At 38.2% G+C, this 24,724-nt stretch overlaps 1 protein-coding gene across 1 annotated transcript in view; it reads right to left on the bottom strand.

Moving 5' to 3' along the window:
- The window catches only part of LOC6726633 (chitin deacetylase 1), a 43,118-nt gene extending 24,484 nt beyond the window's left edge, over positions 1-18,634 (bottom strand). Inside the window, exons 1-4 of the mRNA XM_016172263.3 lie at positions 18,416-18,634; positions 11,193-11,284; positions 10,999-11,110; positions 3,618-3,745 (exon numbers count right to left, since the gene is read on the bottom strand). Coding sequence (XP_016040360.1) covers positions 3,618-3,745; positions 10,999-11,110; positions 11,193-11,284; positions 18,416-18,467 — 384 coding nt within the window. The 5' untranslated portion in view covers positions 18,468-18,634. The remainder of the gene's footprint in view (positions 1-3,617; positions 3,746-10,998; positions 11,111-11,192; positions 11,285-18,415) is intronic.
- Positions 18,635-24,724: the final 6,090 nt, after the last annotated feature.

Consider the following 24,724-nt stretch of genomic DNA (forward strand, 5'->3'; position numbering starts at 1 on the left):
GGGTCGTAAAATGCTCGGTGGTCAGTTTAAGTGCGGCTCAGATGACAAGTCGGCATTGAATTGAAATTGAAATTCGCGCTTCGATTTGACAGCTCTTAAAATTCCTCCATCAGGCCCTCCGCGCTTTTCCATTATCCTTCGAAGTCGTCTTATTGCCGTTCGCTTGGTCGCCGGCTTATTGAAAGGCATATTTCAAAGGCGCGTTTCCGCAAAATGAGTGCAAATCAACTGCAAAACTTTTCCCCTTCTCGCTGAATTATGAAGTAAAAATATTATTGCAAATATAATGAATGTGAGGCGCGGATGGAGAGCGAGGAAGGAGCTTAAGAAAATCATAAATTTCAGCCTCGGACCAAGTTTTCGTCGGCAAGGTGAGGGAAAGTAAGCGGTCCATTGTGGGCAGATTGAACTTTATGCGATTGCCATATTGCTGAATCGCCGATTACCTGGCGTCTTAGTCCCAATTGCATTTCATACCGTCGAATTTGTGGCCAAGAAATTGGCGTGACTTTTGGCAGAAGGAATGCTGCCGAGTATTCAGGAACTGTGAAGGTAGGTAAAGTGTCTTGAGTCCTTTTCTGTAACTGTAATTTAAATTTAGAAAAAAAAGTATCCATTATATTCCCCAGTCACTGAAATGACTAGTGCTGTATTTTTGGGAAATGATTCTTAAAGCTCGGAATAGTGGAGCTATGTGGCCTGGACAAATAGAAGGCGAAAGATCTGGAATTTTTTCCTTTGCTCTTCTGTGTGCGTTGATAATTTTTGCCTAATGCGACTCAAGTTTGCACTTTAGTCTTTCAGCAAATATGGCAGCTGGATGGCGGAGCAGAGCAAGATGGTGGGATAACCTACCCGAAGGTTGTGAAAACGCAAGGATATTAGCGGGGAGGGGGCGGACAAAGCGGGCCAGCAACTTTCTCAGTCGTCGAGGATTGCCAAGTGCTTGGTGGAGATCGGGGGACCTGGCAAATTTGCATAGCTCAGTTGCTCAATCGCAGCGACAAGTGTGCGGCTCATTGATTGCACCATCCATTCGCCATTCGCCTTTCGCCATTATACACTCACTAATCACCACTTATCCAGCCATCGGGGAATCCACCACAAACTTTTTGTTGACACTGTGCCATCTTTTCATTTCATTTTCCCAAATCAAATTCGATCCGCATTCAAATTGAGCAAGAGCGGTTTACTTAACGCGATGCCTTAGTCCCATTCTAAGCGAGTTACCTTGATTTATGGCAGAGTGTAATGGATTTGACCCCTATAAATCTCCACTCCTTATTTCAATTATAGAAGAAATGTAAATGAAAGGCTAAATAATATATTTTGTTAGCGACAATTTATAATGAATAGTTTCTTGTGTAGGTATAATATATTGAACAGAAGTCATGGGTATTTGGAATTTGTGTTCTTAATTTTTTCGACCAGTTTTCCGAATCTCGTAGTCCGTTGCGCGTTAAATGAAGCGCTGCGACTTTTATAAGCAAGGAAAAGACCCAAAAGGGTGAAGTAAGTGATTTGGGAAATAGAAAGAACGACAATAAAGAGGCTCCACCGTTGGATACGAGAAGACATGGTCGACGCCATGGCCCACACGGCGTATGCGTGATGTGCGAACCCAAATCAAAGGAACTTTTTGGCATGCACAAATTAACCGCTTGTTTGCGGTTAATTGAGATGATATTAATTATAATTATGCCCGCGCACTCACAAACGACTCGCACACACAGGCACACATTGATAAAGATTCAGTTAGCAAATGGAATTATTTTGGGGCTGTGTACTGCGAACACATGTAAGCGCTAATAACACTTAAATAGGCACCGACAAACACACGCACACAAGCACACACTCACACACTAGCAGGCGACCGCCACACACACAAACACACTGACAACCATACACCCACAAACAGGACAAAACGGATGGCAAGGACAAACATACATTTCAATTTCGAAATTAAGTGGCTCACTTGTCTTGTATGTATTTGAATGCGTGTATTTGTCTGTCTGTATGCGTGTGGTGCATCAGCGAGATTGAGTGTGTGTGCGGATTTGTTTGTTTGCCTGCGATTTGCGAATTCGTTAGTATGTGTGCCCCGCCACATAAACATCCGCTTTGCTTTCAACTCATGCATATTCGTATTTCCTTTTTCTGACAACTGATACTCTTTATATAAAGGATATTCATATAATATAATAAGCATATATACTAACATTTTCATAACAATCTAAAGACCATTGTTAACTATGAGCAACGTAAAAGTTTCTGTTAAAGAATAGCATTTGTTATATTGATATAGATGAATATTTGGACTCATATTTGAATCATCATCCATTACTTACATTTTTATTGCTCAATATGGAGTTCGTGGGATTAAATATATCTGATTCTTTATAGAGCATTCGAACTTTATCATTGCGATGGTAAAAAACAACTTGCTGAACATCTTTTTATGATTACGCAATAGGAACCACAACTAATGTGCACATCACACTGACAGTAAATTTGCCGGCAGATAGGCCACAAGCCAAAGGGCGAAAGGGGGTCATATATGCATTAACAGAATTTTACTTTTAAAACAAAGGGAAAAACACGGCAGAGAAAATGTTTAAAAAATAAATTAAGCTTATGAGCAGCAGTGCATTCAGCGGACTTAAAGCAACTTTATTGAAAAGAGTTCATGTAAAACAAGACCTGTTTATAAAAGAACTGCAGATGAAGGTAACATATAAAAAGTATAGATTTTGTGAGGAAATAATATGAGGCTTTCTTCGTTCGCATTGCTATGAGCGCATAACTCTTGGCCAAATAAACAAAACGTAGTTATTAAACAGGATATTCGAATCAACAGGAACAACAGCAGCAAAAGCAACAAAAAGAATATCAGACAACAATAAGGAAGGCACAACAGCAAAAACAACAGATGGCAAAAAGTACAAGAGCACAATTTCCTTATGCAAAGCGACGATAAGAGCAAACCGAATGCAAATACATAGATTTATAGTCACAGGACACGGAGCACTGGAATCCAGAGGACGAGCTGGAGTTCTGAAACCTGAATCCTACATATATCCCATCCGAAGCGGTGCGATCCACAGCTGCCATAGCCCCAGTTCTGTGTCGTAAAAATAAAAGCTGTCAATGCACTCGGAATTTATCGCCCTGCAAATTAACACTTAAATGCAAAATGGAAAAATGGAATTCCAACAAGTAGCCGACTTTGATCCTGCGAAATTCGACTAAACGATGTCCTCTTCTCGGTCAGCTTAACAGATTACAGATTTCAGAGTACCAATCCTTAATTTATACAATTTTGGAATGATCCAATATTGATACACATTTGACGTAATTTGCTCACAAGATGCCAATTCTCCAAAAGCATAATTTCTAGGTTTTTTAATAGTTTACTTGGACTCCGATATGCAATCATTGCATAGTCGTAGTCTTAGCATTATTAATTAGCAAACGAACCTCTAGACTGTCATACTCTGCGTATGAGTTATCAATTAAAAATTATTTGGGTCCGTTTATACTTCTGTATGACTGCATCTTGAGCTCCATGAACTGAAGAACCCAGCCTAATACCCTGTGCACGTCACAGTCTTACTTACCTTTTCGGGTTCCAGGTCGCCGGGAATCTGGGTGCCGTCCTTGGAGCAGAAGCAATAGGGCAGGGCGCAGTTCTCCGTGTTGCACCGCTGGGCGGTGTCTGCCGGGGCCTCCGTGGCAGGGGCGGGCGCTGAAAGGAGTACAAATCAGTTGAAAATTATTTCCATTTCGTTATGCGAAATGTTGCATTTTGTCCCAGTCCCAGTCCCAGTCCCAGTCCCAGTCCCAGTCCCAGTCCCAGTCCCAGTCCCAGTCCCAGTCCCAGTCCCAGTCCCAGTCCCAGTCCCAGTCCCAGTCCCAGTCCCAGTCCCAGTCCCAGTCCCAGTCCCAGTCCCAGTCCCAGTCCCAGTCCCAGTCCCAGTCCAGTCCCAGTCCCAGTCCCAGTCCCAGTCCCAGTCCCAGTCCCAGTCCCAGTCCCAGTCCCAGTCCCAGTCCCAGTCCCAGTCCCAGTCCCAGTCCCAGTCCCAGTCCCAGTCCCAGTCCCAGTCCCAGTCCCAGTCCCAGTCCCAGTCCCAGTCCCAGTCCCAGTCCCAGTCCCAGTCCCAGTCCCAGTCCAGTCCCAGTCCCAGTCCCAGTCCCAGTCCCAGTCCCAGTCCCAGTCCCAGTCCCAGTCCCAGTCCCAGTCCCAGTCCCAGTCCCAGTCCCAGTCCCAGTCCCAGTCCCAGTCCCAGTCCCAGTCCCAGTCCCAGTCCCAGTCCCAGTCCCAGTCCCAGTCCCAGTCCCAGTCCCAGTCCAGTCCCAGTCCCAGTCCCAGTCCCCCAGTCCCCCCAGTCCCAGTCCCAGTCCCAGTCCCAGTCCCAGTCCCAGTCCCAGTCCCAGTCCCAGTCCCAGTCCCAGTCCCAGTCCCAGTCCCAGTCCCAGTCCCAGTCCCAGTCCAACGTCAGGCGGTACAACGTCAGGTGGCACAATGCCGGACGAATTGTCAATAAGCAGGCAATCCGAGGCGAGTGTGTGCAAGAATCAAGTTAGAAGAAAGTTAACAAAGGGCTGTCGAGAGGGCCGGGGGTCAATGTCAAATAACCTTAAGCCAAATCCCGGGTTCGCTCCTCTTTGGAAAGCTATTTGCATATGTGGGCGGCCCTGAAGCTGGAGCCGGGCGTGGCATCTGTATGTGATTGCGAGTCGAGCCGAAACTCAATCGAATTCAATTGCTTTTTTCTTCACAGAGCTTCGTCCTCATCTCCAGTGGCAATCAGTTGTTGGAACTTGATTTGCTTGGTTTTTGTTTTGTTTTGCTTTTGCGATCGAGTAAACAAATTCGCTTAAAGTTCGCCAAACAAAAGGAGAGGCCAAGACGGGCACCCGGCTCCTTGGCAAATATTAAATGCATATCCGGGGCATCCGGCAATTGCACTAACCGAATTAGCACTCGCCATAGATGCGCCATCGAAACTCGTACCGGAGGCGTTGATTTGATTTGATTTTCGAGCTTGACTCAGAGCCTGACGTGCGGGGGTCAAGGGACCTCCCATGATGTGGAGTGCCGTGGAGGTCACAAATGTGAGTCCCTTACCGTGGGTATATTAGAGCCCCCTGTTCATTATTCTCCGTAAAATGTGTTCCGGGCGAAATATTAGATTACGTGAAAGTACATGTCCTCTCTGAAATTTGTGCGAAATGTGCACTCCATTGATTATAACCCCTATTGAAATCAAGCAGATGCCGAAATCGGGATTTCCTTACTTCATACATTTTAAATTCGGTATTTAAATTTTTATGTTGAGATTATTAGGATAAAAGCAATGTCAAGAAAATTTCATATTCATGCATAATTTCATCAGCTACTTAAGTCAAAAGGCATGTTTTTAATGAAATTGATTGACTAAGTAGCAGGTATTTCATAGTCCAGGCACCCGATTACAGCATTCCTTCTCGCTTTCTCTCTAAACCCATTACCAATAGTTAGTAAATCAATCAATTAAATAGAGTCCTTAGATATTCCCAAATAAGCTAACTTCGTTTTCCGAATATAACTCCCAGCTCCATATCATTAATCAAAATAATCCTCTTATAATTTTTCCTTGAAGTATTTATATTTCGGCAAGAGGCTATTCTTGCAAAGTGGAGAGTAAGCTGTGCTGACTTGAAGGGAACTTTAAGTTTTTGATTCGATTAAGCCCTTCGATAATGCTTAACTGTGATTTAATTATTCAGCTTCACTGTTATGCAAATGAATAGCACAATCCAGGAAGAAAAGCTTTTGATATGTATATACATAGTGGAAAAGTCTGGCATTGATGTATATTTTGAAGTGCTTGCCGTTTTTGTGGCTACAGTTCAATCTGTTTCCTTGGATGGGTGTAAAAAGCTTAACAAAAAACTAATACACAATATATATGAATAGGATTTCATTTAAATTTTTAAAATATTAGCATGACATTCGTGATCAGCTTGCTGGCCGACTGGCCAAATAAATACAAGTAAGCCAGGAAAGGAAAACAAAATAAATGCTTGTGGGGCATATCAATGCCTTTTGAAAAATATTTGTGGTCACATCATAAATAACGGCAATGAAAATGAAATGCTTGGCAATTAATTGGCCAGGACACAGCACACACATACTACGCAGGCACAGACACTCACTAAAAGGACTCACAGAGGACCGGACTGCAATCAACATAAATTCTCTGGAGCTGGAAACCAAACTCTTTGCCAACCATCCTGCCCTGCCTTATCAACAAGAGTAAATGCATAAAAATGTATTATTTCAAAATGAAACTTTAAGGATTGTGCACTACCGTTCTCTCTCTTCGCCTGTCTGTCTGTCTCTGTCCCTGCCTGGCTCTGTCACACCAACTAGTGCCGTCCTGCTTCAAACTTGTGCTGAGTTATTGAATAAAATGTAATAAACACTTTTAGTAACTTTGTCTTATGCATTTTGTCGTCAGTGGACGGACAACGATTCACATCTTCGCACAATGTGCGTATACGTAATATTCGGCTACTGCTACTCCATCTAGCAAATGTAGTTGTTTCTGTTCTCCTCGGTTTTTGTTATACAGTAAATACGCGGTACGGTGGACTTATATGGGCAAAGGCAAGATTTTCAAAGTGCTCGTCGTATTATTTAAAAAAAATTGATTTAATCATTTGCCGTGCGTGTTAATTTATTTAAGTGAATATTGAGGAACTGTTTTAATATATATTAAGATGTAGGAACAGTTTTCCCGATAAAGCACTTTTTCGTAATAGTTTTTGATACTATTTTTCCCAGCCCTTTTCTGTTTTTCTTGTTGGAGGGTTCCACTGCCCTTGTTGTTGTGTAAGCAACATTGAAATTCTGTCATTGAGCGTGCTCACTGAATTATGAAATTGAAAACTATTCAGTGCAAAACATTTTTCTTTGCATTTTATCAGCTCAGCTGCGTATGGATGTGGGTGGAAAATCAGCTTGTCATTTCCTTGGACACGCTGCCTGTCAAGCGTACTAACCCTGGCAAACACACATCTCCCTTTAAAAAGTAGCTTAAATATATTAATTCGTGTTTCGCCTTGGCCAAATCAAATCGAAATGAAATGAATTCCCATTTATATGCACAATGTATTGCATATATTTCAGGGCGCACACATGCCGTCGCTTTTTGCTTATTTATTTTGGGGACAACTGGCTGTCACAATTTTAAATTCAGTTGAATCTCGTTGCGTATACGCAATTCGTCAGTTAAGATTTCAGACAACTGCTCGTTGGACCGAGGAGCTACGGATGTCGGAGAGGAAGTCTTTCGGCTGGCAGAGCTCTTAATCCTCGGATGGCTTAGGCAGTTGGCAGATGGCTGCAAAATGAAAGTGCACGAAGATTATAGGCAATCTGTTAGTTTGCGCCACTCATTTCGATGAAAGAGCTTTAAATTATAAACCAACGGCCATATGTACTTCCGAGGGAAAGTTTGTTGCGCGCAGCAATTAATGCTTATTTTTAAAGGACTGCTGTATCGCCGTAATATGCCTTTCGAAGGTTAAACTTCTATTTAAAATCAATCAATCAATCATTATTGACTATTTAAAGGGAGTTAGTTTAAGCATTTCTGGAAATCAGCTTGTGTTTTATGGTTGCCTAATGAGTAGGGGGTGTCCGGGAGGAGCCTTCCATATTGCTTTTATTTCCTTATTAAATTTATATTACGTACTTGTCCATACCCTCGCCTGCATAAAGCGATATTGGATAGGGGTTGAAATTTGGATATTGAGTTAGCCTCTTCTTGGGAGTTACAAAAAAGTCGCGGAGAATTGGATTCCCACAAAAAAATACATAAATACATTCGTATATACAGTTGTTAGGTTTGGACTGCATGACTTTATATATACGTGTATATATATAGTCTCCGCAAAAATAAAAACGCGGGAACAAATTTTTATGCACAGAGCTTTGACCTAATCTCTGCTGCAATATTTCGCCTCGAAGTCTCCGGCTCCGTCTGCGAGTGTGCGTGTGTGCGAAGAAAAGTAATAACGTAAACGACACACACAGAGCTATTTATATGAGACAACATTCCAGTCGGTATTACGCAAATCCCCAAACGCTTTAGCTGTCGCAGCTTTCTTCCAAGCGGTTGCCTTCCGACCAACGAGCGAAGGACAGACGGACCGGGATCAGCTTCCGTACCCGTGGACCCCAAGCCCCCGGCCATTATGCCCCCCTTTTCCGTGTCCAAAAAAGCCGTCGTAGTCGCAGTTGCAACCGGAATGGCGACTTCTGCAAAAGTGCGTGTTTGCATGTGAGCGATATGTCACTCTGCATATGGCTGTGTGTGTGTGTGATTCAACCCCCTTCTTCCCTTCTCCCTTACCAAGCACTGTTAACCTTCTAAGCTCCTCGCCACCACTTTTTTCCTTGCACTGTGGCCTAGTTAGTTTTTTATAAAAATTAGTTAGTTAGCTCAACTTAATACCAACTATTCATTTTGTTCAGATTCCCGGAGTAGTCAAGGAGACATTTGATGTTGAAAACTTTTAAAAACAACTCCATATCTTTTGTAGTATTACTAACAACAATACTACGTCCTAAAAAAATCGTGTCGACTTTCTATTTGGATTCTTACTATAAAATTGATGTAAAAACTGACATGACCAGGGTTTCTTAATTCTACAATTAAATAAATTGTAAATACTTGTTGGCTTTAATAAATATATAAAGCCATGTTTGAATAATTTACCTAGTTAATCGGGTAAAGGAAGTTCGAGCAATTATTTGTTTTCGAAAACTATTAGTGTTTCGCTAGATATTGACCAAAAAAATATTTGTTCCCAAACCAAGGTATTTCACACCAATGAAAGATAGCACAAACTTTCTCTACGTCCACATCATTCTAAATCTGCTTGCTACCATCTAAGTTTAATAGTTCCTAAAATCTCGATGTTCATACGGACACACTGACGGATCATGATCAATGATATATATACAAATATACCTTAGCGCGTCGGCATAGCTTTCTTCAACGTGTTACATAGTTTATAAGAACCCTTTACACCTTTTTGCCCTACGAGTTCGGGTATAAAAATCTTCTCGCGACACTGTGCTGCATAATGCATTAAAATCTGAGCTCGTTTCTGTTGAATTTTTGTCCTCTACGTTGGTTACACTTACAGAAAATTTAAAAATTCTATGAAGACCAATAATGTTTTATTTTTCGCTTTGCATGCATATAAATATTTAAAAAAATCAAGGATGCTAATCGATCATCTCTTCATGTGAGAAGTCTACTACCAAGTTGCGGCTCTGGATTAAGAAAAGTACCCTTTGCATTTGGCCAAAACAAAAAAAAAAAAAAAAAAAGAATAAAAAAGAAAGGGGGAAAATGTTTTCAAGCTGTGGAGGAGGTGAACGGAGGCGATGCAAAAGTCCGAGACTGAAGATGAGGCTGTCGTAAAACTGAAAACTAAATCGTAAACGTAAGCTTTAATGGTCCACACACACATTTATAGATGTGGCCAAGATTATAGCTCTTTGAATGGCTTTCACTGAAAATAAATTAAAAAAGGTCCATTGTGACCTTTTTGTTGATAATTTCAGCAATACGTAAATTTTAAAGACTGTGGTCGTCACAGACCTTAATCAGCAATTGCAGTTCCTGTGAATCCATTGACCATTGCGTATGTACGCACAATAAATTAAAACAGTGCTAAAGTATTTTTCTTTTGGGATTTTGTGCTACGGTGGACTGAAACAGAAACCATTTTTTTTTTATTTTCATTGAGTACGACTTATAAAAAAGCAGGTGTTTTAAAATAATAGCACAATTCCCTTTAAGTATTTAAGTTTCAAATTGACATGTGACATTGTAATGACCCCGGGTGTATGGATAAAACGACAACGAAAGATAGTCTTGGTTATTCTTAAGTGGTCGCGTTTGTGCCCCATTTGAAGTGCACTCAATGTTGTGGGTGGTCGGGTGCTGTGCCAAAGTACTTGGCATTCATCTTGGCAATGGCTTAACCTCTGCCACGCCTCTTTACTACCACTACCGCCCCATTTTCCAACCACCCTTTTCCTGCGGCAAGGTGGCCCTTTGGGCAGCGTCGTTAGGCAAGTCAATAGAGCGGACAATGTTTGGAATTGCGTCCCCGGAGTGGTGGCCACCATTTGCTCATTGGATTTGTAATGGGGTATATTTCGATTCGGATTTCGGTTACGTTTCAGTTTGGTTGTGTGCCACACAATCCATACATACATACATGCACACATCCGAATTTGCAACCATAAATGAATTATGCGACATTTACTAAAAATTGCTTCCTAATGCACAACTTCCGGCTTGAAAATGTCATCCTTTTTGTCTTTGCCTGCCTGAATACTGAGCAAGAATATAGACATCTGTAAATATAATGAACAGACATAATTTTGAACTCAGCCCGACTGGTTGGCAAAATATCTTTTTACATGAACAATTGAACAATTACCGTTTACCCTATCACATAGTCTCACGCAAACGATTATAGTTATATTTAAATAAATTTAGAAATTGGGTATTGAATCCTAATCCAGTTAAGGATAATTCGAAATTAAAATACAATTGTACGGAGTTCTTCATGTGAATATGTACGGTTTGTTAAGAATGGATATTCTGAAAATTTATTCTGCATGTTTATTTTAATAGAAACCGAAATGGTTCTTCAAATAGTTTAGTCCGGTGACTGTTTCGGCACAAAGTTCGCTTTTATTTTACCAGACGCATGTTTCGGTCCGGACTTTTTGTATCCCTCTCAAAACGTCTAAACGTTTAGCAGCCCAGACAGACAAATAGAGGGAAAAACATGCCCAAAGGAATGGTGGCCACACTTAGAGTTCACTTACAGTTTTTACCCCATTTTCTGTGTTTGCCCTGATTTATGTTGCACTTTCTTTCCTGCTCTGTCTGGTATTTTCAGACTTTTCTAATCACTTACTTGTTGGTAGAGGACCGCACTTGGCCTCATCCTTGAAAGTGCAGAACTTCTGCAAATCATCGAAGAAAAGTCCGGATGGACAGCGGTTCAAATACGGATATCCATCGACGCACTGGGACGGGGTGTGAAAAGAGTGTGGTGCCATTAAATAAATGAAATAAATTTCAAAAATCTAGGATCTAGAGGCTGCTTACCTGGTAAAAACGACGACAGGTCGCCGGATCAGCGTAGTTACCATTGGCAATGTGTGAGGGGCACTGAAACTCCTCTTTCTCCTTTCCCTGGCCTGAAAGGAGAGGGAAAAATTAAATGCAATAAGTAAAATATTGAATAAGCTTAAACTTTCAATTTGCGTGGCTGACATATAATGACGTGTTTTTAAAGTTTTATTTTACGTAATATAATATATAATAAATTAATAATAATAATAATAATAACAATAATAATAATATAATAATAATAATAATAATATTAATAATATAATAATAATAATAATAATAATAATAATAATAATAATAATAATAATAATAATAATAATAATAATAATAATAATAATAAAATTAATAATAATAAAAATAAATTAATAATAATAATAATAATAATAATAATAATAGTAATAATAAAAATAAAAATAATAATAATAATAATAATAATAATAATAATAATAATAATAATAATAATAATAATAATAATAATATTAATATTAATAATAATAATAGTAATAGTAATATTAATAGTAGCCTATTTTGTCTTTTTTGTATTACAACGAAAATTATACGCTTGCTACACGCAGAAAATTAAACTGTTCTGTAAAATCCGACAAATCAGTAAGCACTAGAAAAAAATTTTTTATACACTTGTCCGTGAAATGTAATATCCGGCAATTAATTTCATAAAATACATAAAGTAGTATGTAGCTTTAATGCAACACATCACATATATATGTGTGGCAGGATAAATACAAATAATAATCGCTTAATGCATATTTATGATGAGTTTACAGCATAAATATAACCACCTATATATGTATATTTATTTTTTTAATGAGTCAAATCTAAGCTTAGAAGCCTTGGCGGCCAGGCTTATACAAAAAAACCACAAGATGGGGTGGGATAACATATAAGTTATAATTAAATGTCGATTTACGTTTTGATCAAGTGACAAGCGAATGCACAAAAAAGAGAAGCGAGAAACACTAAATGATGAAAAATATTTTCAATTTGAATCTTTAATTCCAACTCCCATATAGTTGCGGTCTGGGGCAAGTTGAACTATAATGAAAACAAATTGACCAACAGCATTAGATTAACAGAGGCCTAAAACAACAAACAGCAGAAGTTGAACACAGTTCTCATTTCCTAAATCCGTGTTTTGACCAAAATGTTTGCTTTATGTGGAGGGGAAATCGATGAGATCTAGCGACGATTATAATGACGCCCACTTTCCCGGTTGACTGCTGCTTAAATTATTCATAAAACATATCCATTTTGAGGCTAAATATTAATTAAATGAAAACTATTATTGGACACAATTGCTGTGCGTGTACGCGGCGTGTCTGCGTATATTTCCTATAATTATTATAATTATTTGTCAGTTATATGATTTTTCATTATTGTGATACCGAAAATGGCAATTAATTGATAGCTTAGCCGAATAAACCGAAAATAACAAAATTAAATTGATTGGATGCCGGCGAAGGTGTCGGTTCTTTTTGTTATTATTGTCAATGAAATATATATTTATCTCATTCCAAAAACGAAGTAAGAGTTGAAGTATTATCACTCAATTCTCGCTCAAATAGAGTTATCTAATTTATCAGCATTCAAGTCATACCGCCCATATCTGTCCATCCGTCTGCACTTCTGCTTAAACAAACGACTTTATCATATTGGAATGGAAAAATGAATGAACTGAACACAAACTACGCCAATTTCAGGAATAAATAAAAATGTGTTACAAATGGATAAACACAGAGTAGACAAATATCGTTGAAAAGCATGTAACTTGCCTTCCATACTATATCTTTAACCGTTTCTTATTTGCATCTGTACCGTCAATAGATAGTATTTATCTAGAAGATTTAATACATATCTACACCCATTCATGTTAGCCAGTTATAAAACGAAACATACTGAATTAGTGAAAAAAAGGTGAAAGGTTATTTCCCTTGCCTAATTGCAAAAGCAGCATTTATGTATTAAACAACGACTATACATATGTTTAAGCACAAAAAAATTCGAGTGAATTCATTTTTTCCTGCTTCACAGCTCATTAAAATTCATGAAACGCCATCCGGAAGAAACTTTGACTATAGAAACTCGAAGATACAGTTGGCTTGGGAAATAGTCTTGAGCAAATTTGCGTAAGTAATTTAATTTATATGCTTTTATTTTGCGTAAATTCGGTTTCCTTTTCTATTCAGATTTCAGATGAACGATTTGTTCGATTCAATTCATAGGTAAGTACAGTTGCCTCAAAGTTTGCTGTGAGCGAGTGCAAATAGTGTACACATAATTCATATATTCTGAATTCATAATTCATATATTCGTATATTCGTTTATTCTTGGGGCAGTTGAAAGTAGGCCACAGCAGATAGGAGGCTCCACAGCTTCATCCCCGATTTATTAAAGGCTTTCGAAGTCGGAGCCCCATAGCATCTAAACTCTGTGGAAATATTTGCCATTGGGCCTAAAAAACCGCACCTACTTTGCAACGTTTTGAATTTGTCTGAATGTTGCAGTTGAATTTGTCCGGTATTCGCTTTTGGCATATACATATGTATTGTTTTTATTCCAGACCTGCGCGAGTTTTTATTTCTGTGCGATTTTTGATAACAATTAACAATAAGTGAGTAACTTTAAAAGGGGCCACTTAAATTTACACAAACAAAAGCTGCTTTTATGCTCCAATAAAAAACATGAAAATATTTTGCTAAAATATTTGAGGGTTGGTGTTTGGTCAATTTATGGTTATTTATGTGTATATTTATCCAACAACAGCAGCGGCCACAATGCGGCGTAAAAAGCAACAAAATTGGCAGTTAATTTAAATGGAATGTGTAAAATAAACAATAACAAAGAAATTCCAGAATTAAATCAAATTAAAATATTGTGCTGAAAAACTAGCAAAAATAATACGGCAGTGCAGAAGAGCAGGCAGAAATATTTTCATATAATTATTATGGCTAATTAATATTTATTAACCGGTCCGTGCTCACATCCTTGTCCATAAGCCTTGCCAATTCCCTGGCATTAGGTCAGAAGTCATGGCTAATGATGCGACCTCTTCTAAGCGGCTTAATTCCCCTCTCTTCACCCCATTTTGCCCAGCCTTTGATAGTTAAGCACGGGCAGTGGGGATTCTTGAACTCCTGAATTCTTGAATGGAACAATTCAACTCAGTGGGGGGAGCTACTTAAAAGTTGAACAGTACGAAACTACTTGCAGCCAATTGCCCCCGAAAGCGGGAATTGTGCATCGTTCTTCGAGGGAAGCGAACGAATACAAATACATCGGGAAGCTTACTCTGCGATGGCATAATCCCTTTAAAAAATAAAATGAAATATTTTTGCACAAAAAAGGGATATAACCATACTGGTTGGTTAAAAAACAGTTCCTTGGTGCTTAGTTATTAATAGACAATATGCTTAAGAGAATGTGTGTTTTGAAATGACTTACTATATAAGGCCAACCTATTGTATATGTATGAAAACACGTCTCTTATGTCTCATTCCAGACAAAAAAGTGAGTGCCATTCGACCTTTTGTAACCATTGCGAGAGTAAAAAGGCGAAATTAATAATAATAAATTTATTGCACGTTTATTTAAAAGTCATAAGGCCAATTACATGAAAAAGGTTTTTTTGTTCTTTGGCCTTAATTAAGAAATTGCCAATGCGGAAAATAATAATTATAAGTAAGCCGAGAACCGTAACGTTCAAAAGGATACATTTTCCACTCACCCTTGCTCGGTCACTCTTTGGAGAAATTAAATGTGGCCGAGAAAATAAATAAAATTGAAGTACAAAAACGGGAAAAACCTGGTGAAGACCTGGAAAAATCTCGTGCAATTATTTTTATACCCGTTACTCGTGGAGTAAAAGGGTATACTAGATTCAGATTTAAGATTAAGCATACAGATTCTAAAGACAAAGACGCAGCGCAAGTTTGTTGACTTATGTTGCCACGCCCACAAGCCGCCCAAATCTGCCACGCCCACACTTGTGCAAAATATTTTGAATTGTTTTTATATTTGTATTAGTTTTGTAAACTTCTACCGATTTGCAATTTGCATGCCCACACTTTTGAACAATTTTTAAACTTTTTCTTATTTTATTCACCAATATATATCGATATCCCAGAAAAATTATGAAATTTCGCGTTCGAATTCACACTAGCTGAGTAACGGGTATCTAATAGTCGGGGAACTCGACTATAGCATCTCTTGTTTTATTTTGCGTTCAATGTTTTCCTTGGCATTGTTGTTGCTTTGCGATTTTTATTTTTCTCTGACAATAATTTATTTATCATTTTGGCGAAGGCTTAAAGCGAGAAGGGTATATATCAAACAGTTTGCAAATTAAATTCAATTTGAATATAAAACAATTTATAGTCAATATGATATATCGAAGCTGTGTTCTTGATCTTTTTGGAATTGAGTTTAAAATGTAATGGTTCTTCTTTATTAATGTAATTATAAGCAATTACTATTTGAAAGGTCCTTTTATAGGGAATTTTTAATTCATCGCTGACGATTTTGAAAAGAACAAAAGATTTAAATAGAATACAGAATAAAATCGAATACAAATAAATGACAGTCGTAGTTCTGCTTTTCACTAGTTTTCATCTCTTTTGTTAATATCAAGGCGACATTAGGGAAATTGTTAGATTTTTAAGAAATGTGTCTACTTGACACCGCTTACTTACATAATTAGTACTTAGATTTTTCATTGGCTATACATCATTTATTTCGGTCTCGTAGCCTTATGTTTGATTTTTCTAGTAACGTTAATAAGAGGTGATCGGTTAAAAAAAGGGCTTGGATTTATTTTTCAGCGTTAATTATTCCTCCCATGAAAGTGTAGCTTTAATCCACTTTTCGTTTTGCTGACACAGTTCCATTCAGTTGCTTATGTACAGATTCGCTTAACACATTTCACATTCCGTATCGTACCGTCTCTTTCGCGCCGTTCCAGCAGCTGTCCCTTTCTTGTGCAACTGTTTTATTTTTCATTTGCTGAAACGCTTTCAATTGTTATTTGGTGTTGTTTATCCGTTGGTATTTTCAAGTAATTTTTTACGCATTTCTGTGGCTGCTTTGCGCCTCATTTTTCACGCCTGTTCATGTGCCTGTGTTCGTTCTGTGCGTGTGTGTGTTACGCAGCTTAAATGTTTTTGTCACTTCCTTTTGCAACATTTGCCATTTTTTTCGAGCTGTGGGCTGCTTTCAGTTGCTGCTTTCCTGAATTTACAGCACTTAAATTGTAAATAATACCGATTTGGTTAGCTCAGCGCGAAGGAGACGTCAACAGCGTCGTGCGAAAGAGACGAAAAGTGAAAAATCTCGGTGCTCACTTTTCGAGTGTGTAATGGCCAAAGCCACTTGCCTTTGTCAACAAATTTGCTCATGTGACTTCCCCCTTTACCACCTTAAACCGCATTTTCAAGGTCCACCAATTCGTTTTAATGTATTTTTAAATTATTTTTAATTCGATTATTCAGTGAGCGCCCAAAATAATAAATATATTGCTCGAGTGGTAAATACAAACTTTCCCTGGCAGAGTGGAAAATAACTTAGATGAAAAATGAGCGTTTCACTTCAGAGTGATAAGTTCCTTTCCCTCCCAATTGGTTTTTCCTGTTCGATAATGAAATTTGTCCTTTTCAATTTCTGCGTTTTTAAGCCCTTTAAATTGTTTGGCAATGAGCGTGCAAATACTGCATATCGCAATTTTAAACTTATTCGACTTCAAAAGAGATGAACTGTGAAGCAAACCAAAATAATGAAAAACAATATTTCATCCATTTAACAAATAGAAAACATTATAAATAAAATCACTTTCTATATTGAAACACTCTTACTGTGTTGTAAGCATTTCTTTGTGTAGGATTTCGCAATACCAGGAAAAACTCAGCACAAAAGTCCAGTAATATATACATATTTTTGCCGCTTGTGCAATAGTGTGCTAATAAAATGAAAGTATTTTTTGTTTTTTAGATAAGCTTGTTGGCAGATTTTTCATCGCACACCAAAAGCAATTATGCAACGCGCTTGGCAACGGCCAACAAAAAAAAAAAAAAAAAAAAAAAAGTAAAATCAATGTCACAATCAAGTTGCGTAAATAAAGCTCAGCATCTGCTCGGGAGCTTTCAAAAACTGGACAAAATTAAATCGATTGGCATTTTCAATTCCCGTTGTTTTTACGGCTTATTTCATAAAGTTTACATCGGCGTTTACATAATGCAGGCAATATACACTGTTTTCGAAACACGTTTTTCACCGCCCGTCGAGCATTGAAGAAAGTGAAATCGAAAAAAGAAACTTAACCAGTAATCGCGATGCTGTAATGCCCAAATGCACGGACTGGTCTCTAGAGAATATATTAATTCAAGAGTGCGGGTTAGATATGAAAGCAAAAGTTGACCATGAAATCTATGCGGAAAAGACTCGTCAGGATCTGCATATTCATGAAGTTCATCTCGCAGATATTTTCGATATGCGAGCTACACTGCGGAAAACGCATCCTAAGCTTAAATGGCCAATTTCGACTTGGCACTTGTCTATATGTTTGATTTCTGTACAGGTTCTGAAAATGAAACAAGAGTATCTTGATTCATGACAGTGCGATTTGTTACGTTCTTACTTTATTTATTGAAGTTTGTCCTTAGATCTTTAGAATAAGTCTACGGCACTAGCGGTTTTTTTGTTGTGTATGTAAATGTCTGCCGATGGCTGCCTTACTTGCTGGATTGCTAATTAGCATGAGCGACTAGCCAAGCGAGAGCGGCAAAGTTGCCGCTAATCAAGTTGGAGGTCAGTTCGACAGTTGTCGTTTGTCAGTTGGCAGACATTTTATTACGCAACTGGGAAGACTGAAGTCGCCCCAAGCTGGATGCCCAGCCAACCAGTTTCCCGGGACAGGACAACTGACCTTGCGAGCCGACGGGGTGAAAACCAGTTGGAAACCCACCTAAATCGTACAGGAAGCGAAGCTCCCAATCGAAGTAGTCAGTTTTTCATTTAAAGCACTAAACTCGGACTCTCTGATTTCTTTCACTCGCAGCACGAAGCACAGTAACAAAATTTGCAAAAAAAAAAAACAGATACAGAAACATATATACATGTTTGTATTTATATATGGCGAATGCGGAAACTATACATATCCCGGTGGATTGGTCGTCGTCGTGCCCCAAACTTACCATTAGCACCAGCTATAACTAGCAGCACGGTCACTAGACACTGCCGCAACATCTTGATTACGGCTGCGTGTACGGATCGAAGTATATATATACCGATTCCGGAACGAGATATAAGGAGAGTGTATGAGAGAGGAAGATCGGGGCGGGCGAGTAAAAGCGAGACGTCCGCAACGCGCAAATGCAAACCGCCAACTGATCGAGACGCCTGGTCGAGAAATTGCAAGAAGCCAACGCGCCGCCACTCTCCACCAACTCTTTGGACAATTTCGGCCCAAAACCACTCGATCGAGCTCAGCGACTGCTCAGCGACTCACTGGCTCAAAGTGGGTGAGAGGAAAAAGGTTCGAGAAGTGACAGGCCATACCAAATAGTACTCTGACCTACCAAGACCGCGCTTGGAGTCATGAAAAGAATGAAATATATGTAAATGCCAGAGTACACGTTGGATTTCTAGGAAGATTTTAATCGTTGTTCAGCACATGGCAACATATAAGTAAAAATAAACCAAATAATTAGAGGGGTTAATCTTCGCGCTACTTGGCCTTATTATAAATATTTTTCCCCATGAACTGGTAGTTTATCAAAGCTAAAATCGAAAATCAAAAAAACGTTCCGCATCCACAGCTGCCATCGACATTTTGGATTGTCAGCAAATGGGTCAGAAAGGCTTTATCCTTCCTGCAACGGCTATCAAAATTATGTTACATGGCCAAAAAAGATTAAGTGCTTAATACTAAAACAGCTTATTCGGTGTGGTCCCAAATAATAATTTCTGTGATTATTATACCCGTTACTCGTATAATAAAAGGGTATACTAGATTATTTGAAAAGTATGTAACAGGTAGAAGGAACCGTTTCCGACCAAATAAAGTATACATAAAGATCTGGCCCTGTCCGTGAGTCCGTACAGAAACTATAAAATCTATAATGTTAAGACTAAGCATGCAGCTTCCAGAGGCATAGATGCAGCACACGTTTATTTCCCACAAACCGCCCAAAACTGACATGCCTACACTTTGAAATATGTTTTGATATTTTTGGATTTTTTGATTTGTCTTGTAAATTTCTATAATTTTGCAATGGCTTTTTGCCACGCTCACTCTTACGCCCACAAACCGCCCAAAACTACCACGCCACACTTTTGAAAAATGTTTTGAGTTTTCTTCGTTTTATTGTTTGTCTTGCCGATTTCTATCGGTATACCAAAAACACTTTGGCCACGTCCCTCCTTTCACCTACAAAACGTACAAAACGGTCACGCCCCCACTTTTGAACAATTTTAAAATTTTTCTCATTTTATTCTCCCATATCGATTGATACCCAGAAAAATGATGAAGTATCGCGTTCGCATTTTCATTAGTTGAGTAACGGGTATCTAATAGTCGGGGCACTCTCTTATTGGGATTTACGGTTGCAAAAATTCGTCCACAGGAGGCATAGAAAAAGAAGAACTGAAGTAAATTGGCATACATTTATTTGGTAAAAACCGACCTAGGTTCCGCATCACTTGAAACAACCAGCACCGAAGTCTGATGGGTGCGGCCCCCTGAACGATGGATCGATCGGATGCTATATTGCTCGCTAACTCTTCAAACAATCTCAGTCTCGGTCTCAATTCACTTTCGTTTGAACTGGTTGTTGGATGATTCAACTCGACTCACTTTTGCTCGGTTTGGTTCGAGTCAAGTCGAATCTAGTGAATTCGAAAACGAAACAAAAGCCGGTTTTGGGAGGCGGCGATGTCTGCGCATGCGTGCGCATTTCAATGAGCCGCGGGCAAGACATCTGCCTGTCGATGTGTGAGTGTGGCGGCGACTGGGACCGATTTCGAATTATGCATATTGGCCATCCCATTATGCTGGCCATCCATATGCATGACAGCTAATCAAGGAATCTGCCCAATCAGCCGCCGCAGGAAACAAGTTATCGGTATTTTCAATTGTCGGCCACGTTCGCATATTAATCAAATGCTAATCGCAAATTACTGTTATCAGATATATGTGTGAGTCCCTGAGAGGAAGATATTAAAATCCAAGTCACATCGGCGGGCGTGAGAGAATAGAATATATACCGACAGCGTGGGTCTTATTGCATCATTAAATGTCGAGAAACGTACACGGAAAAAATATTGTGCATATATCTAAAATCTTTCAATTTAATTCTACATCTTATATTTTATTGGATATTTACTCAAGGAAACAGCAAAAAGCCCAAGGATGCGATGCGGATAGTACTTTTCTATATTACTTTTAAAATTAAATTACTTAAAAAACTTTAAAAAACGGAATTAATCTATTTCTGAATTTGAATGCGCTCATCGTCTTAAAGAATGTTGAAGCGGATAATACTCATTTTATTTCTGGGTCCCAGAATTATGAGTTCAATTTGAATCCGACGATTATATAGTTCGATTGGAAATCTTTGGTACGATAGAACCAAAAATTAACATTTGTTTAAAGAATGAAACCCTCTGCAAGCATATTGAAATCAGTCATTTCTTACACCAAATAGAAATAAATTAGATAAATCTTATATCTCTTTTTTAAATTACCTAATGCAAAATCAAAGTTCAAATTGTTATAGTTCCTTGCAAAGAGAAATTGTTATTTAATTGTATTGTTAGACAGGGGCATATCAGTTTTAGAATACATAGCAGTTATCTGGTGACTTTCAAATATAAAAATTAGGATTTAACTCTGACGAGTTAAAGTACTTTTTCTCTCTGTAAAGTACTTTTTTGGCTTCATTATGTCGGACTGCACAAGTGAAGGGTATTTGACTCGATTCGATTCTAGATTTCTAAAAATTCTTTTAAAACGCGACTGAGAAAGAAACCAGCTTACCGAATTTTAATTTGGTTTTTATGCCGTGAAGATTCTCCCTCGAATGACAACAACAAAATTTCCTAATGGTTGGAAAATTATCCATTATATGTAGTATACATCTGTATACTATATATAAATATAAAAATTAAACAACTGATATTCTCATAATACTACTTCTATAAGACAACATAAAAAAAGTTTATTGATCAACCTTGAAATTCAAACTAGGGAAAGTGTTTTTGGAAACAATAGACTAACTGCTCGAATCTTATTAAGAAATAAATGAGAAAAATATAAAAGTATACCTCTGATATTCTATTAATTCTACATCTAAATGTAGAAATTAAATTAATTAGCCAACCTTTAAATATAAACTGGGGTAAATAAATGTATTGTAACAATCAACAAACTGGTCATGGTATTTTTATGTATACCTGAATACACATAGACTTGCATACAAACGAACATTAAATTTCAGTTAAAATGTCAATAGAACTTGAATAAATTTCCATTTTTATACCGGTTACTCGTAGAGTAAAAGGGTATGCTAGATTCGTTAAAAAATTTGTAACAGGTAGAATGAAGCGTTTCAGACCAAATAAGGACATATGTAGTCCTAGGTTTCCATTTAATGCCCAAAAACTCCTGCGACGACGCATTATTTAAATTATTAATATTAAAATATTGTTTGATTTTAAACTGTAATGAGCTTACAAAAATGTGTGGCACCGACTGCTCGTCATTTTGATTGATCTCTATACTCTCACGATCTTTTGTGGCGTTATTATCACTCCGCGTATCTCGACCGAATTGCTCTTCTGGCTTGCTTGCGACTCCATATATATTCCTGACCAGGAGCAATAGCCGAGTCGATTTGGCCACTACAATCTCAGGAACTATTCAAGCTAATAAATTTCTATCGTTTTCCCTAAACAATTTTTTGCACGCCAACTCAATTTTTAATTTTCTTTCATGTTAGTATTTTTTCCAGCTTCTACCGATATACAAAAAAGCATTTTAATTTATCTTTCACACATACAGCTGAAATATAGCATCTATTGTTTGTTTGTTATTTCGTGGTATTTTAATTCGACTTAAGTTCGCCTCTGTTTGCTTCGTTTGATACACGGACGAAAATTTAAAAAGAAAAATTGAAACACAGATTAGGCAACCAAAAAATATTTGATATCTTTTAGGGATTATGCAAAAAAGCTCAACAGCAACTATATGAGAACTACATTCTTTAAGTTTAATGTGTGATAATCAATTTGTTGAGGGCATTTATGACAGGAAAGTATTCAACCTCGTTGTTCTGTCGAGCGAGGTGAAGTTTCTCCGAATACTAAACGAATACACGGATATTTTTGGACTCTTTGAATTTGCATTCGTTTTCGGTAAAATAATGTGAATTTTCGTTGACTCCCAAAAACTACATTCCTAAGAGTGGGAAAGAATAGGATTTCACGCCAGCCTGCATACACTAACTGTGACAGAAAGTTTTGTTGTTTGCTTTTTTTATGAATATTTAGTCACACACATTCAAGCCCTTGTTGACAGTACGTTTCAGGGATATAGGGCAAGTTCTCTAGTTATATAACCATTTTATTTACCTTGCTTCAGAGTATTATGCCAAAGGGCTTAAAACATAGGAGAAAGCTAAGATGGAATGACATTCATAACAACATGCAATGCCTTACACTTTTGTCTGGAACTGTATATGCGTGTGAGCTGCGAACAATTTTTGGCCATTTAAACCAATAAATATGTAAATTTTTCATAAATTTAATTAAATTCACTCACAAAGAGCTGCGTCGCCGCTAACTGCAGCGAAAGTTGGCCCTCCCCCTTTTTTCCACCCGGACCCGGGTGCTAAAATAGTGGCAGCAGAAAGGAGAAGAAATGAAAAAGTATTTTTTTGCTGGGATCCATGGCTGAGTAGTTTCGGTGAATGCGAGGGAATAAAAGTTGGCAAATGTATGCAAATATCTATCGCAGGCTCTGAGTGGAGCGGATCCCGCTTTTTGAGTTCCGAGTCTGCAGGTGCCATATGCTTGACGGACGGTTAAGACGGCGCAGGGGAGTGAGGGTAGGGTTGAGCGGAACACTCGCAAAAAAATCGCCATGCGTAAATATATTGTAATACAAAATTATATTGCATTTATTTTTACGTAACTAAAGTTGATATTTTATAGACACGCAAATAAATTGAAAAAAATCTCGGATTTGTCCACGTAACGACGGCTAAATTAATTGCTTATAACTTTTTCCCGAGTGGTATGATTCCCATTTTGACATTTAGATAATGTTATGTCAAAAACCTATACTTTTACAACAGCTCTGAGTATTCCCGCCTAGACATATAGCTATTATGAGCGTATGTAGCCGTTGGGTGTGCGTGATGACAAGATAATATAAAACTTATAAAACTTAATTATGAAAAAAAAAAACAAACTACTAAAATGTTGGTTATCAAAATAAAATATATCTACAAATGCCGATCACGCCACAACACAGAACTGGACTGAAATTAAAAAGTATTTATTTCCGTGTATTGCGCAGTCTGGAGCAAAGTTTGGAAAGTTTTCCGGGGGCCTTGCCGATGCCGATGATAAATGAGAATTGTCAGAGAATTTAGCGATTTTGACAAACAAAGAAGATGGCAAAGAAGCGGATGAACTTTCATACTTTTGTTTATGCCAGCGGACAACAAAAGGCGATGAAAATGCAAGTGAGCGGACAAGGGAATTAGAACAAGAGAGAATGCTATAGTCGAGTTCCGCGACTATCAGATACCCGTTACTCAGCTAATGGAAATGCGAATTCGAAATTTCATTATTTTTTTCGGATATCGATAGATATTGGGGCATAAAATGAGAAAAATTTTGAAAATGTGACCGTAACCGTTTTGGGCGGTTTGTAGGTGAAAGTAGGGGCGTGGCCACAGTGTTTTTGGTATACAGATACAAATTGACAAGACAAACAATATGAAGAAAACAAACCTAAACATTTTTCAAAAGTGTGGGCGTGGCAGTTATGGGCGGCTTTAGGGCGTTAGAGTGGTAGATAGAAATTTACAAGACTAAAAAAATATGAAAAAATGTCATCATGTTTTTAAAAGTGTCTCATCCTTCTAGCCTTTAAAGTACCTCAGACCTCGACGTTCATAAGAGCATACGGACAGACGGACATGGCCAGATCGACTAGGCTATTGATCCAGATAGAAGGCTTGCGAAACTGGAGGTCACGAAACTGTGGTCCTTTATTTTGGACCTAGGACTTCTTCAATTTTCCACCGATTTAGCCCTTTTGTTTGCTCGAATAACCAACGTAATCTACTGCCCAAAATTCAATTTGGTGTACCATAATTAATTGTCAAGCCAAATAAGAAAACGATAAACAAGCAATACATTTTTGAAAAGTAGAGCGTGGATGTTTTTTGTGACGGACGATATCGAAAGTACGAAAAGCGCCATTCTTGATACAC

Source organism: Drosophila simulans, chromosome X (genome assembly GCF_016746395.2).
Source record: "Drosophila simulans strain w501 chromosome X, Prin_Dsim_3.1, whole genome shotgun sequence".
Lineage (NCBI taxonomy): Eukaryota > Metazoa > Arthropoda > Insecta > Diptera > Drosophilidae > Drosophila > Drosophila simulans.